At 54.6% G+C, this 12,503-nt stretch overlaps 2 protein-coding genes across 4 annotated transcripts in view; one reads left to right on the top strand and one right to left on the bottom strand.

Moving 5' to 3' along the window:
- The first annotated feature begins 4,722 nt into the window (after positions 1–4,722).
- On the top strand, positions 4,723–8,524 carry CTSW (cathepsin W). 2 transcript variants are annotated; one of them, XM_011942472.1, is made up of 10 exons: positions 4,723–4,845; positions 5,107–5,191; positions 6,228–6,341; positions 6,967–7,121; positions 7,222–7,318; positions 7,399–7,479; positions 7,569–7,694; positions 7,861–7,925; positions 8,007–8,213; positions 8,296–8,524. In XM_011942472.1, the coding sequence occupies exons 1-10, from the start codon at positions 4,759–4,761 to the stop codon at positions 8,404–8,406; spliced, it is 1,128 nt and encodes a 375-aa protein (XP_011797862.1). In that variant the 5' UTR covers positions 4,723–4,758; the 3' UTR covers positions 8,407–8,524. The 2 variants fall into 2 exon arrangements, with proteins under 2 accessions (XP_011797862.1, XP_011797861.1); XM_011942471.1 differs by having other exon boundaries at positions 8,007–8,515.
- Positions 8,525–8,703: 179 nt separating this feature from the next.
- Positions 8,704–12,503, bottom strand: part of FIBP (fibroblast growth factor (acidic) intracellular binding protein) — a 4,630-nt gene continuing 830 nt past the window's right edge. The window contains exons 3-10 of one of the 2 annotated variants that reach the window (XM_011942469.1): positions 12,341–12,467; positions 11,078–11,178; positions 10,272–10,426; positions 9,842–9,950; positions 9,701–9,764; positions 9,339–9,425; positions 9,161–9,258; positions 8,704–8,826 (exon numbers count right to left, since the gene is read on the bottom strand). In XM_011942469.1, the coding sequence (XP_011797859.1) occupies positions 8,757–8,826; positions 9,161–9,258; positions 9,339–9,425; positions 9,701–9,764; positions 9,842–9,950; positions 10,272–10,426; positions 11,078–11,178; positions 12,341–12,467 (811 nt within the window). In that variant the 3' untranslated portion in view covers positions 8,704–8,756. The remainder of the gene's footprint in view (positions 8,827–9,160; positions 9,259–9,338; positions 9,426–9,700; positions 9,765–9,841; positions 9,951–10,271; positions 10,427–11,077; positions 11,179–12,340; positions 12,468–12,503) is intronic. The other variant, XM_011942470.1, reaches the window with a different exon arrangement.

The following is a 12,503-nucleotide window of genomic DNA, read 5'->3' as shown; positions in this document are numbered from 1 at the left end:
AGATATGTACACACACACAAATCTGTACACAGCGTTTATAGCTGCATTATATATAAGAGCCAAATGCAGAAACAACACAAAATCTGTCAACTGATGAATAACAAGATGCAGTACATCCATACAGTGGAACATTATTTAGCCATAAAAAGGAATGAAGTACTGATGCATGCCACAATATAGGTGAATTCTTGAAAATATTATGTGTGAAGTGAAAGAAGCCAGACACAAAAAGCCACATATTCTATTTATTTTTTATTTTTTTTAGGTGGAGTTTTGCTCTTGTTGCTCAGGCTGGAGTGCAATGGCTTGATCTCGGCTCACCACCATCTCTGCCTCCCAGGTTCAAGCAATTCTCCTGCCTCAGGCTCCCGAGTAGCTGGGATTACAGGCGCCTGCCACCACGCCCGGCTAATTTTGTGTTTTTAGTAGACATGGGGTTTCACCATATTGGTTAGGCTGGTCTCGAACTCTGGATCTCAGGTGATCCACCCACCTCGATCTCCTACAGTGCTTGGATTATAGGCGTGAGCCACCATGCCCAGCACACATATTACATTTATATGAAATAGCCAGAATAGGCAAACCCAGAAAAACAGAAAGTAGATTAATGGTTGCCAGAGGAAGGTGGGGAATGGGGAGTGACTGCTAATGGGTCTGGGTTTTCTTTGGGATAATGAAAATATTCTAAAACTAGATAGTAGTGATGGTCACATAACTATGCAAACATACTAAAACCCACTGAATTGTACACTTCAAAAAAGTGAAGTTTCTTTAGGAGGCCGAGGCGGGTGGATCACGAGGTTAGGAGATCAAGACCATCCTGGCTAACACGGTGAAACCCCACCTCTACAAAAAAATTAGCCAGGCATGGTGGTGGGCGCCTGTAATCCCAGCTACTCGGGAGGCTGAGGTGGTAGAATGGCGTGAACCTGGGAGGCAAAGCTTGCGGTGAGCCGAGATCACTCCACTGCACCCCAGCCTGGGCGACAGAGCGAGACTCCATCTCAAAAAAAAAAAAAGTGAATTTTATAGTCTGTAATAATACCACAATAGGCCAGGCATGGTGGCTCATGCCTGTAATCCCAGCACTTTAGGAGGCCAAGGTGGGTGGATCACCTGAGGTCAGGAATTCCAGACCAGCCTGGCCAACATGACAAAACCCCAACTCTACTAAAACCACAAAAATTAGCTGGCTATGGTGGTGAACACCTGTAAGCTACTCAGGAGGCTGGGGCAGAATCACCTGAACCTGATAGGTGGAGGCTGCAGTAAGCCGAGATCGTGCCACTGCACTCCAGCCTGGGCGACAGAGCAAGACCCTGTCTCAAAAAAAGAAAATATAAAAAAAGGCAGGAAAGGGGTGCTGCTATCACCCCGTTTCACAGATAGGGAGGCTGAGAAACTTGTCCATGGGACTTGCACTCATGTCCCACGGACTTCAAGACCCGCTGAACTCCTTGCCCCATATTAGAGCATTAAGGACCCGCCCTGCAAACACCCACTGTGTGCCACAGTGGTGGGTGCTCCACTAAGTATCATTCCACTCAAGCCTCAGCCTGAGAATTGTCATTGCCAATTAGAGATGAAGACATGGGCCGGGCGCGGTGGCTCAAGCCTGTAATCCCAGCACTTTGGGAGGCCGAGACGGGCGGATCACGAGGTCAGGAGATCGAGACCATCCTGGCTAACACAGTGAAACCCCGTCTCTACTAAAAATACAAAAACTAGCCGGGCGAGGTGGCGGGCGCCTGTAGTCCCAGCTACTCGGGAGGCTGAGGTGGTAGAATGGCTTGAACCCGGGAGGCGGAGGTTGCAGTGAGCTGAGATCCGGCCACTGCACTCCAGTCCGGGCGACAGAGCGAGACTCCGCCTCAAAAAAAAAAAAAAAAAAAAAAAGAGATGAAGACATGAGGCCCAGGGGGGATGACTTAGTGCACGGCTGGTGCACAAACTGGACCTGAACCTCCATCTTTGCACTATCCAGCCTGAGTGAGCCTCCCACTTAGAGGTGCCTCCTCAGAATGCCTCCCCGGTCCTCTGCACCCTCAGTGACTTTCCCTGCCTTGGCCTGCTCTGCACTGGGTCCCTTTCAAGGTCCCAGACACCACTGGATCAGTGTCTCTCTCCGACCAAGTAGTGAGCTCCTCTCAGGCAGTGAGGCCCCTGTGCCCGTGGCCCACCCCTTACTGGGTGCCAGCAAGGATCTGCAGGGTCGGCAGGCGAATGGACACATGAGTGAGTGGGTGGAGGAAGTTCACTGATCCACTCAACAAGCTTACAACAAGCTGGGCGCAGTGGCTCATGCCTGTCATCTCAGCACTTCGGGAGGCTGAGACAGGTGGATTGCTTGAGGTCAGGAGTTTGAGACCAGCCTGACCAACATGGTGAAACCCTGTCTCTACTAAAAATACAAAAAAATTACCTGGGTGTGGTGGTGCGCACCTGTAGTCCCAGTTACTTGGGAGGCTGAGGCAGGAGAATCGCTGGAACCCGGGAGGCGGAGGTTGCAGTGAGCCAAGATCGTGACACTGCACTCCAGCCTGGGCGACAGAGTGAGACTCCGTCTCAAAAAAACAAAACAAAACAAAAAATGTTTACTGAGTGGCCACTGTGAAGCAGATGCTGTGGTGCTAGGCACCAGGGACACAGCACTGACTAAAAACAGACCCAAACCTCCTGGCCGTGGGAGCTCTCGTTCAAGGGAAGGAAAGAGGGGATCAAAGAGGAAGGCCACTGGGCTCCACACCTCCAGTCCCTCCTCCCTGTGGCCTCCCACATCCTACCATCACAAGAGACCCACTTTGGGACCTCCACCTCTGAGGGCTGACATGGAGCCTTAACCATCAGTCACACAACAGGATAAGCCTGGCTGGGGCCCATAACTGGGCTCTAGAACCACAGGGCCAGGCACCACTCTGGGGATGGTCTGTCCACGGCATTTCAGTAAAGGCAGCAGCATGCTTTTCAAAGAGAGAAGCCCCTTGGCTTACTCTCTGGACAGGGCGACAAAGTGTGGCCTCACGACTCTGGGAGGAACCCTAATAAAGAAATGCAGTAGTGAGCATGGAAGTGAATAAATCCCAGGATTACAGCTGTCCTGTCTCCCGCCCCATGGTAGCCTAGAGAGCCAGCTCTTCACACCCTTCTCTGGTCTTGGTCACCAGTTCTCAGCCTGAACTCCTAGAGGGGAGGTCTCCAGCCCAAGGACCCACTTAGAACAAAGGCAGCAGTAACGGGTGTTAATACTGCTGCCCAGCCCTTGACCTCACAAGTTAGGTTTTGGCCTCCCTCTGTCTGTGATGCTCACAGTTATCCTTCTGGCTCTTCATCCTCATCCCTAGACCATGGGAGGGATGAGGAACGGGAGGCACTAGCAGCAATGGCTGCTCCTGGACTCTGACTCTGCGCTTTCCTGTTTTGTTTTGTTTTGTTGACATGGAGTTTCACTCTTGTTGCCCAGGCTGGAGTGCAATGGCGCGATCTCGGCTCACAGCAACCTCCACCTCCCAGGTTCAAGTCGTTCTCGTGCCTCGGTCTCCCAAGTAACTGGGATTATAGATACCCGCCACCACACCCAGCTACTTTTTTGCATTTTTAGTAGAAACAGGGTTTCACCATGTTGGCCAGGCTGGTCTCGAACTCCTGACCTCAGGTGATCCACCCGCCTCGGCCTCCCAAAGTGCTGGGATTACAAGCGTGAGCCACCACGCCTGGCCTGGTTTTGTTTTTTTGACACAGGATCTTGGACCCAGGCTGGAGTGCAGTGGCATGATCATAGCTCACTGCAGCCTTAATCTTCCAGGCTCAAGCAATCCCACTGGCCTCAGCCTCCCCAGTAGCTGGGACTACAGGAGAGCACCACCATGCTTGGCTAACTTTTTTTATTATTATTTTTTTAGTAGAGATGAAGCCTTGCTCAGTTGCCCAGGTTTGTCTCCAACTCCTGAGCTCAAATGATTCTCTTACCTTGGCCTCCCAAAGTGATGGGATTACAGGCATGAGCCATTGTGCCCAGCCTGCTTTCTTGTTTACAACTTATGATGATCAATTGTTCAGTCAACAAACACCTAGTGAGCCTGCCCCATGCCTAGCCCTATCCTGGGCACCGAGGACACGAGCAAACCGAACACTTCTGGTGTGGCTGGAGGCAGATGCCCAATGGGCACAGGTGCAGCTGGGCTGAAGGGGCTGCAAAGCTTCTACCAGAGGTTGGGGAAGCAGGGAATGCTTCTTGAAAGAGGCAGCCATTGAGGTGACTGAGCTTCATAGTATGAGCAAGAGTGGTTCCTTTGGCCAGGTGCAGTGGCTCACGCATGTTATCCCAGCACTTTGAGAGGCTGAGGCGGGTGGATCACTTGAGGTCAGGAGTTCGAGACCAGCCTGACCAACATGGTGAAATCCTGTATCTACTGAAAATACAAAAAAATTGCTGGGCATGGTGGTGCATGCCTGTAGTCCCAGCTACTCGGAAGGCTGAGGCAGGAGAATCACTTGAACCCGGGAGGTGGAGGTTGCAGTGAGCTCAGATTGTGCCACCACACTCCAACCTGGGTAGAAAAAAAAAAAAAAGAAAGAAAGAAAAAGGGGTGGGTTGGGGAGCAGACAGGCAGAGGACTGAAAGCCTGAAGGCCTGTGGGTTCTAGGGGTCCACCCCCCACCCACCAAGCCTGTCTTCCCCTTCGTGGTTTCTCCAGCCCCGCCCTCACACCCTTGATCTGCACGGCTTCCTGCCTCCATGCCACTCCAGACTGCACCAGCATGGCACTGACTGCCCACTCCTCCTGCCTCCTGGCCCTGTTGGTGGCAGGCCTAGCCCAAGGCATCAGAGGCTCCCTTAGGGCCCAGGTAAGTGCTCCCCAAACCTTACCACTGCCAGTCCCACACCTGGGGTCACCCCTTCAGAAATAGCTGGCCTGTCATTCTCATTTTTCAGAGGGAGTCATTGAGGCTGGAGAGGGGGCTGACGTGCCCAAGGGCACATGGGAAGACAGAAGAGGCTAACTGGCTGACCCCCTAACCCAGTCCTTGCACGGCTAGGAGCTAAGGTGCGGCCCCAACAATGATTCCTCTGCCCACTGCCCCTCTCTACCCTTGGTTCCTTGCCAGGACCTCAGTCCCCAGCCGCTGGAGCTGAAAGAGGCCTTCAAGCTGTTCCAGATCCAGTTCAACCGGAGTTACCTGAGCCCAGAAGGTATCACAGGGCACATACATCTCCACTCCAAGCCCCCACTTTTTTGTTGAGACGGAGTTTCACTCTTGTTGCCCAGGCTGGAGTACAACGGCGTCATCTTGGCTCACTGCAACCTCCACCTCCCAGGTGCAGGCGATTCTCCTGCTTCAGCCTCTAAGTAGCTGGGATTACAGGCATGCACCACCACACTTGACTTTTACATTTTTAGTAGAGATGGGGTTTTACCATGTTGGCCAGGCTGGTCTTGAACTCCTGACCTCAGGTGATCCACCTGCCTCAGCCTCCCAAAGGACTGGGATTACAGGTGTGAGCCACCGAGCCCAGCCATACCACTTTGTAATAGATGAAAAAATCGAAGCTCAGGGTGGGGAACAGGCATGGCCAAGGCCACTCAGCAGGACAGGGCAGGGCTGGGCATGTGCTCCCTGGTTTCCTGAAAGCATGGGTGGGTCCGGGATCATTCTTTGTATGGATCTGGAGGGCAGTGGCAGGGGGCCACCACCTAGTCATTCGTTCATTCAGCAAACACCCAAGGACACCCATTTTGTCCCGACGGTGGGGACTTCTTCTCCAGCCCATGATCTAACCCCTGCCCCTGCCCTCTCGCTGTACTGATCTTTCTAGGGGGCTGGTCTGCGTGTGCCTTTTAGCCCAGGCTGCCCGTGCCGTCGTCTCCTCTCCCCGCCATGTTCCAGCTCTCCTCCTGTAGTCAGAGGTGTAAAGGAGGTGGCCTGGCAGGAAGCTGGTCTCTGGCCGCACATCCTTTCCTTGAGTCACTGCCACCCGATCCCTTGCCTGGCTGCCCAGCCAGGGTGGCCAGAGATGGTCCTCTCGCTGCCTCTGGGGAAAACCCAACCCTAGTGGGCTGGGTAACCACTTCCTGGGCCTGGGTATCTGCAGTGGGGCCTTGTAGGGGCTACACGAAAGGAGCCAGTGCTCAACTGGGTGGGCGTGGGTGGAAGGGTGCCCAGCCAGTGGCTACTTCCTGCCCCTGAGGGTTTGGGAGTCAGCCTAGGACAACTCCCTCTTGGTCCAGAGCATGCCCACCGCCTGGACATCTTTGCCCACAACCTGGCCCAGGCTCAGCGGCTGCAGGAGGAGGACTTGGGCACAGCTGAGTTTGGGGTGACTCCATTCAGTGACCTCACAGGTACCATTAACCCTTCTGGCCTGTAGGTGGTGGTGGGGAAGCGGTCTCCCCAGGGACACTGGCAGCTGGACCCAGTGGACCTTCAATTTTCACTTCCCAGGGAAGGAAATTAATTTCCCTGAGGACCAGGGGCTTGGGTGCTGGTATCAAATCACCCAGTGCAGGGGCAGAATCTCTGCAGCCCTGTGTCCTAGCCCAGCCTAGGGGCCAGCACAGCATCTGCACGGAAGCACCCAGCAGGGAGTCCAGCCTCTCTAGGCTCGGCACCCCTGCCTTTTTGAGACAGGGTCTTGCTCTGTTGTCCAGGCTGCAGTACAATGGTGCAATCACAGTTGGGATTACAGCTGGGACTACAAGCCCGCACGACCACACCCAGCTAATTTTTCTACTTTTTGTGGAGATGGGGTCTCGGACTCCTGACCTCAAGTGATCCATCTGCCTTGGCCTCCCAAAGTGCTGGGATTATAGGCATGAGCCACCACGCTATAGGCATGAGCCACCACGCATGGCCTATTCTTGCCTTTTTGCCTCTCAGGGCATTATGGGACCAGGGGCTGGAGTGGGAGAGGCAGAACAGGGAGAAGGGGTCAAAACAGAGACCTCAGTGGCCCTGTCTGTTCCCCAGAGGAGGAGTTTGGCCAGCTCTCTGGGTATCGGAGGGCAGCTGGAAGGGTCCCCGGCATGGGCAGAGAGATAGGGTCCAAAGAGCCAGAGGAGTCAGTGCCTTTCACCTGTGACTGGCGGAAGGTGGCCGGTGCCATCTCACCCATCAAGGACCAGGTATCTGCCCCTACCCAGCTTGCTCTAATTCAGCCAAGTGGTGGGAAGGAGAGGGGCATGGCCCGAACACCGAGCCCCGCCTCACCCTCTCGCCCTCCAGAAAAACTGCAACTGCTGCTGGGCCATGGCAGCAGCAGGCAACATAGAGGCCCTGTGGCGCATCAATTTCTGGGATTTCGTGGATGTCTCCGTGCAGGGTAGGGCTGAGAGAGGGTGCGGGTGTGACAGGGAAGGGAGGCCTAGGGCCTGGTCACCCACACTGTCCCTTCTTGACCAGAACTGCTGGACTGCGGTCGCTGTGGGGATGGCTGCCACGGTGGCTTCGTCTGGGACGCGTTCATAACTGTCCTCAACAACAGTGAGTGCGCTGCCCTGCCACTCTGTGCATCTGCAGGGGGACAGGGTGGGCAGGAGCGGAGCCTCCTCCCTTGTCTTACTTATCTGCAGGCGGCCTGGCCAGTGAAAAGGACTACCCGTTCCAGGGCAAAGTCAGAGCCCAAGGGTGCCACGCCAAGAAGTACCACAAGGTGGCCTGGATCCAGGACTTCATCATGCTGCAGAACAGCGAGCACAGTGCGGGCAGGGCAGGGACATGGGCGGAGGGCAGGGACAGACACCAGGGCAGAGGCAGACACACTGGGCGACTGGGCTAGAAGACGAGGGGGTGGGGGGAGCGAAGGAGCGAGAGAGAAACCCACACGCCCACATGCCAAGGGTCTGATGATGCTCCCGTCCCCAGGAATTGCCCAGTACCTGGCCACTTACGGCCCCATCACCGTGACCATCAACATGAAGCCCCTGCAGGTGGGATGGGGGAGCTGGCGGGGGAGGGGAATACAGGGGACTTGGCCCTACACTCAGCCCCTCGGCCCCCACCCCCTGCAGCTATACCGGAAAGGTGTGATCAAGGCCACACCCACCACCTGTGACCCCCAGCTTGTAGACCACTCTGTCCTGCTGGTGGGTTTTGGCAGCGTCAAGTCAGAGGGGATATGGGCAGAGACAGTCTCATCCCAGTCTCAGCCTCAGCCTCCACACCCCACCCCATACTGGATCCTGAAGAACTCCTGGGGGGCCCAGTGGGGAGAGAAGGTGAGTGTGATCTATTGGGAGAGGGGCAAAGCAGAACAGGCCTCTTCCCACCTTCCCACCCCTGTGTCCCCTAACCTTCTAGGGCTACTTCCGGCTGCACCGAGGGAGCAATACCTGTGGCATCACCAAGTTCCCGCTCACTGCCCGTGTGCAGAAACCGGATGTGAAGCCCCGAGTCTCCTGCCCTCCCTGAACCCACCTGGCCCCCTCAGCTCTGTCTTGTTAGGCCAGCTGCCTCCTCGCCAGCCCTACCCCCAGGTTTTTGCCCATCTTCCCAATCGCAGTACGGCCTGAATAAACCAAGACCTCTGGCTTGTGAGTAGACTCTTATGGTGGATGGGTGGAGCACAGACACCATTCCCTGAGATATGACCCAGTTCCCAAGGGGCCACTGTAAATGTCCATCCTTGCACACGGACACCAGGTGCTCAGAGACAGACACAGGCACATCTGCACGCCCCTCACCTGCTCCCCGGAGTGAGGACCAGTCTCCAAACTCAAGGCAACTTTATTGTCAGCGTGGGCGGGACATTGGGAGGGGCCTCAGTCATGATAGAGGCGCAGGAGGCAGCCGCGGAGGGTGCCCATGTAGCGGTCCCAGAGGGCCTGGTGTCTGTAAGAACATGAACAGTGACAGCTGAGTTTTCACAACATTCACCGTGGTGGAGGCCCTGCCCTGAGTGCTTTCTACACCTTCATTTATTTCGCCCTTAGAAAATTCTTACAGTTCTTCTCATGATGAACCCCAGTTTGTGGATGAGGAAACTGAGGCATGGAGAGGTTAAGAAACCTGCCCCAAATCACACAGCTTCTAAGAGGGGGAGCTAGAGCTTTGGTCCTACCCCCAGGGTAGCAGAATGAGGAACCCTGAGTCTGCAGGAGGCGAGATCCTGGCAGGTGGCGGGCTGGGGCAAGGCCAAGCTGGACAGGAGGACAGCACTGCTCACCGGAAGCCATCAAGGGAGTGGACAGACGCTGAATACTGATTCAGGAAGAACCGCACGTCGCTGAGTGGCCAGTGGTCGGAGCGGCAGGGTTCCACAAACTGTGGGCCCAAGAGAATACTTAGCACTCGTCTAGGCCAGGAACAGGCCAGGTTGGGCGTCAGAGGGCACGACAGCTCACCTTCTCCACGAGGTCCACGAACAGGTCTCTGACATCTTTATTGTGAGTCAGCTTGGCGGCCACGTTCACCAGCCCCCGGGACAGGTTCTGTGGGGCAGGGATCCTTGGAGTTCTGCTTTCTGCCCCAAAAGTTGGGGGCTGAGCACAGAAGCTGGGGGAGGAGTAGGTCCCTCCCCAGATCCATCCACCTCCCTCCATCAACCAAGTCCCCATTGTTTATGAGCTGCTCCCATCAGCGACCACCAGAGGGAGCAGCAGCGCCACCTGCCGGCCAGTCCCTGGGAGGGGCAGAGCTGCCCAGTAGGGGTGGTGAACTGGAGGCTGACGATGCCAAGGGCCAGAGGCTGGATGGGACCACAGACCTTGAAGTTGGCTTCCATCTCAGAGAAGACGCCCAGCTTTCCCCGGAGAGCAGTGCACACCAGGCTGCAGAGACCGGGTCACACCTATAGCCACCTGGGCCCCTACTGCAGGCCCTGCCCCATGGCCCCCTACAAGGTCACCTCTTGTGCAGGTCCAGAAGGTCCTTGTCAGCCACTAGCACCTTGAGTTCCTTCAAGTCCTGGAGAAATTCCTTGTCTAAGTCCATGTCCATGTCATCCATCTGCGAGTCTATGAGGCCATGAAGGGGGTTGCGGTGTGTGATAAAATCCCCTCCTGGGATAGCCTAAGCCTTTCCTCACCCACTACCTCATTTCCCCCCTAGGGACAGAAGAGGAAATGGAGTGTCAGAGAGATGCAGTGACATGCCCCGGGCCACAGAGAGGCTATAGGCCCTTTGTCTGCAGACAAGCTGTGTGTGGGGAAAACATTCTATGGGCGGGGGAACCTGGGTGTGGGCCCTGAACAGAAGCGAATGCTGGGAACTGGGGTCCTGTGGGAGAAACTACTGGTGGGGAATCAGGTCCTGAGGATGGGGAGGCATCCAGGCACCTGGGTCAATGGGGGCCTCACCGACGGCTCCAAGGGTCCAGTTTTGGATCATGAGCTCAGCGCAGAAGGCAAAGTCACCGAAGCTCAGATACTGCAGTTTTTTCTTCCCTGTCTCAAAGCGGTTGTTAGCAAAGAAGACAATGGCTGCATAGTCCCTGCACAGAAGAGAGGAGGGTCCTCTTAGGGCTTGAAATTCCTTCTTAGGAAGCAGCTGCAACCTCAGCTGGGTGTCCGAGTTCTGGCCTCTCTCCGCCTCAAGTCACTGTGTGACATGTCTCAAGTCACTTCTCTACGCCCTTTCCCCATCTGTGCGAAGAGAAGGTTCCAGCCCAAGTTTCCTAGTGGATACAGTGGGAAACCATAAGGGTAACAGTTACTATTTACTGAGCACTTTGTAAGTGCCAGGGCTGTGCCATGGCTTTACATATGGCATCTCTCAACAGCCCAACTGGAAATCTCTGGACTGTGCTTTGCATCCAGGTCAGTCTGGTCCAAAGTACAGACCAAGTTGGGTGCGGTGGCTCAAGCCTGTAATCCCAGCTACTCGGGAGGCTGAGGCAGAAGAACTGCTTGAACCAGGAGGCAGAGGTTGCAGTGAACCGAGATTGCACCATTGCATTCCAGCCTGGGCAACAAGAGTGAAACTCCATCTCAAAAAAAAAAAAAAACAAAAAGTACAGACCAAAAGTGGGATAATCATTCCCCCAGCATACTAAGGAGGTCAGAAGGGTTGGGGTAGGGAAGGTGGACGAGCCTCAGGGCCCAGGGAAGTAGCGTGCAGGATGGGGAGGTGGCTAGCTCCTCACCTGGCCAACCGGTCAGAGAGGAGGAAGTGTTGCTGAATATTGTCCACCAGGGAGCCCCGCATTTCCTCTACCACCTTGAAGACTCGCTTAAAGTTGTCAAACTGCAGGGCAGTTAAAGTAGAAGAGAGGACTGGTCAGAGTGTCCACCATGTCACTCACCCAATAAACCACTTACTGAACATCCTTCCCTTCCCCATCCACCTATCCAGTCGGCAAGTGCTGATTTAGCATCTGTTATTCCTTCAACCAACTATTGGTTATTAGTACTTGTTATCAACTCAAATGCTTAGCAGCTCCTACCGTATCTTGCCTTGGATAAATGTTTACTCAATCTTATCTCTAAATCCAACCCCATTTTAGCACCATGCTCTCCAGATCTTCACAAGTTTGAGTTGGAACAGAATTTCCTGGCTAAGCCCCAGGAACTAAAAAATAAAAAACAAATGCTAAGCTATAAACAGAAAGCTCACAGGAGATACAAAAGAAAGGCATCAAAGGCCCAGAAGGGTTATTTCTTCCTGGCGTACCAAAAAGGCTTGTGGAGAAGGTGGCATCTCATCTCCTGTCTTGGATTTCAAGGGGTAGATATTGCCAAGAATAGTACCCTCCAGGTAGAGCAACATGAGTCAAGGAAAGCCTGGGGACTGGAGAAATGTAAGCCTAGAGGGGTCTGCAGGGACGAGATCACAGGACAGTCCATAGGTCAAAGCCAAGAAGTGCAGCTGCTACCCAGGAGGCAGTGGGAGCCCAAAGTCAGATCTGGGCTTCTGAAATGTCACTCTGGCCATACAGTACAGGATAGCTTGGAAGGAGCAACAGGGAGCCAGGCACAGTGGCTCACACCTATAATCCCAGCATTTTGGGAGGCCAAGGCAGATGATCACTTGAGGCCAGGAGTTCAAGACAAGCCTGGCCAACATGGTGAAACTCTGTCTTTATTAACAATACAAAAATTAGCCGGGTGTGGTGGTAGGCGCCTGTAATCTCGGCTATTGCAGAGGCTGAGGCACAAGAATCGCCTGAACACAGTCGGCGGAGGTTGCAGTGAGCCAAGATCACACCACTGCACTCCAGCCTGGGGCACAGAGCAAGACTCCATCACAAAAAAAAAAAAAAAAAGGAGGGGAAAGGGGAAAAGGGGAAGGGAGGAGAAGACTAGGTATGAAGCTGCTGCCACAGTTAGAGGCTGGAGCTGGGGCAGTGGTCAAAGGGAGGGAGTGAAGTGCAAATGGGATGCTGTGTCTGTGTGGGTGCAGTGCCCACCTGTCTCCGGCAGCTCTTGAGAGTGATGCCTGTTTTGGTGCTGATGTCATCCAGGTCTTTCTTGGTGCCTTTGGACAGCTTCTTGCCCAGCACCTCCCGAACAAAGGCCTCATCAAAGGCATAGTACCTTGTGGAGTCAGACAACACCATTGACCCCCCCCCC

The sequence above is a fragment of the Colobus angolensis genome, unplaced genomic scaffold, assembly GCF_000951035.1.
Source record: "Colobus angolensis palliatus isolate OR3802 unplaced genomic scaffold, Cang.pa_1.0 Scaffold21, whole genome shotgun sequence".
NCBI classification, from domain to species: Eukaryota; Metazoa; Chordata; class Mammalia; order Primates; family Cercopithecidae; genus Colobus; species Colobus angolensis.
The sequence above is the reverse complement of the archived record's forward strand: the minus strand, read 5'-3'. Positions and strand labels throughout refer to the sequence as shown.

Bases quoted from the DNA above. Each gene is read 5' to 3' on its own strand.
- CTSW (XM_011942471.1), top strand. From the start codon at position 4,759: ATGGCACTGACTGCCCACTCCTCCTGCCTCCTGGCCCTGTTGGTGGCA. The intron at 4,846-5,106 runs GTAAGTGCTCCC...GTTCCTTGCCAG, and splicing joins GAGGCTCCCTTAGGGCCCAG to GACCTCAGTCCCCAGCCGCT. The intron at 7,695-7,860 runs GTGCGGGCAGGG...TCCCGTCCCCAG, and splicing joins GCTGCAGAACAGCGAGCACA to GAATTGCCCAGTACCTGGCC.